General features: G+C 36.1%; 1 protein-coding gene across 2 annotated transcripts in view; it reads right to left on the reverse strand.

Annotated features, from left to right (window-relative positions):
* The window catches only part of LOC106881610 (uridine diphosphate glucose pyrophosphatase NUDT14), a 17,263-nt gene that overhangs the window by 5,399 nt on the left and 9,315 nt on the right, over positions 1–2,549 (reverse strand). The window contains exon 2 of one of the 2 annotated variants that reach the window (XM_014932072.2): positions 989–1,032. The exons of the other annotated variant lie outside the window; for it this stretch is intronic. Coding sequence (XP_014787558.1) covers positions 989–1,032 — 44 coding nt within the window. The remainder of the gene's footprint in view (positions 1–988; positions 1,033–2,549) is intronic. 2 annotated transcript variants of the gene reach the window in all.

Here is a 2,549-nt window from a genome sequence, read left to right on the forward strand (position 1 = left end):
GTTAGGAAGGACATCCAGCTGTAGAAACTCTGCCAAATCAGATCGGAGCCTGGTGTAGCCACCTGGTCCACCACTCCTCAGTCAAATCGTCCAACCCATGCTAGCATGGAAAGCGGATGTTAAACGACGATGATGATGATGATGATGATAAACACATAAGTATTGCTAGTGATGGAAAACGGTAGTGAGGGAGGGGGGGATACATTAGGACATTTTAATATATACGATATAATATACAAATAAGCCTGGGTAAATGTAAAAGATTCAAGTGAGTCATTATAAAGCTTAAGTGATCCTTGCCTTACAGAATCCTCTCAATATAGCATCTATTCAAGTGACAGCTCACAGCGAGTAAGGGAAAATATATCTATGAAAACATTTGGTTGTATTATGTGGGCATTTTGGAGGAAAACACAAATTTGAGAGAAAGAAAATGCAAGAATCAACAAGCAAATAATTGAAATCTTATTAGATTCAGTACAGATGGTATTATGTTTTCTCTTTATAACCATCTGGAATCTATAAATGGAAGTTGTGTATCAGCACCGATTTTAATAAACTTTTTCTTTGTTCTTTTTGGCTAATCATATGCCAATTCTGTGCTTTTGAATATCTCTAGAATGAAAAAAAAAATCCCTTACTTGAGAAAGAGGTAAGAGTTCGTGACAGGAAGAGCATATGTATGGCTTCAAAAAATCCTACCTTAAATACACTCTGCCCCCACTACCATCTAACCCATGTTAGTATGGAAAAATGGATGTTAAACGGACAAACAAAAAGTAGCTATGATTAATAATTTACAGTAAATAAATATTTAGTAACAAGTGAAACAATTCTACCTTCACCAAACCATAAAAGAAGTTACATTTTCCTTAGTTCGTCCATTTTTTTGTCATTTATATAAATACATCATCATACATCTATCACCATTAGTTTTATGAATGTAAGAATCCTAAAGTAATATAGTTTGATGAAATATCCATCTTACCTATCAGCAGTTTTGATAAAATCCCAACTCTTTGCCTCACCATTCTATAGAAAAAAAAGTTTTATATATCAATATTATAAAATACAATTTATCGTACATATGACAAACCTTTGATATCTTTAATTTTATTTAATTTAAATAAGCTCTAAGCAGAAACAAGATAGTAATTTCTATTCACAAAGTACAATGCTAATTGTTCTACTGTAGATACTACAATTGACTAAATTGACTATATATGTATCTTACCATATTACTGGTGCTTCATCAACGAGGAAGTCTCTAGTACAAATAGCAGGCAAATCTTCCACAAATCACACCCTAATGCCTTAAAAAAGACAGACACATTAAATAATGTAGTCACAAATACTTCCAAAAAAGTCAGGAAGGCCCCTGCTAGACTCACCTTGATCATAAATTTGCTCAATCAAAGTTGACCTGGGGCTAAACAACATGACCAACTAATGATTTATTTACCAAACTCTGAGAGGATGGCAAGCAAAATTTCTTTGGTGGAATTTGTACAAAGGTGGCCAATTTGGCAAAATTGTTAGAGTGCTGGAACTAATAACTTGCATTTGTTTCAGCTTTTATGTTCTGAGTTCAAATCCTACCAAAGTCAACTTTGCCTTTCACTATTCTGGGTTTGATAAAATAAAATACTAGTCCTAGGAAAGATTTTTTGGAGAACTGAACAAAAAAATCTTGGGGTATTTATATCCAGTTCTATAAGATCTGTCAACCAGGATATTTGTGAGAAACATGTCTGTATCTTGTTGACAGAATGGCGTCAGGAAGGCAAACTACTTTTGTATTCTTCTATTAAAGAAGTCACCATGGGTTGTTGCTTAACCTGATGTGCTCAAAAGAAATTAACGCATCGCATCCAGTATATATATATACACATAAAAATGAAAGGGAGTAAAAATTGCTTGGATTTTTCTAACTAAATATTTGGACGGAAATCAAACCACTGTCTCCTCTCTCTGCCTTTTCTACCACTACTACCCCCATTTCTGACTATAACTCACTCTCCCCACACAATTGTGCAACCTCTACCCCTTCCCCATCCTCTTCTCTCACTTTCCTAGTCTCCTTCTTGTACTTTAAGGGCACACTCTAACATCTTGTCACCAACATCTTTATCTCTCTCTTCCCAGCTTCAACCTGTTTATTCCCAGCCATCATCATATAATACAAGGTAGCCATGTGTCTCCTGTAGAGCAAGGAACCTGTTCATGTCCCTTCTTTCGTACTTTAACCTCTCAACACTTAGCATTAAGCTACCTCCTTCTCTATGAATTTGGAAATGTTGATCCAGTTACCCTTCCAAAATACTTTCCAGAGAGAGAGACAGAGAGAGACAGAGACAGAGAGAGAGAGACAGACAGACAGACAGAGAGAGAGACAGACAGACAGACAGAGAGAGAGACAGACAGACAGACAGAGAGAGAGAGACACAGAGAGAGAGAGACACAGAGAGAGAGACACAGAGAGAGAGACACACACAGAGAGAATGTGTGTGTGTGTGTCTGTGATGATGAGAATGTAAGTAACTTATGAC

This window comes from Octopus bimaculoides, chromosome 11 (assembly GCF_001194135.2).
Source record: "Octopus bimaculoides isolate UCB-OBI-ISO-001 chromosome 11, ASM119413v2, whole genome shotgun sequence".
Classification (NCBI taxonomy): domain Eukaryota; kingdom Metazoa; phylum Mollusca; class Cephalopoda; order Octopoda; family Octopodidae; genus Octopus; species Octopus bimaculoides.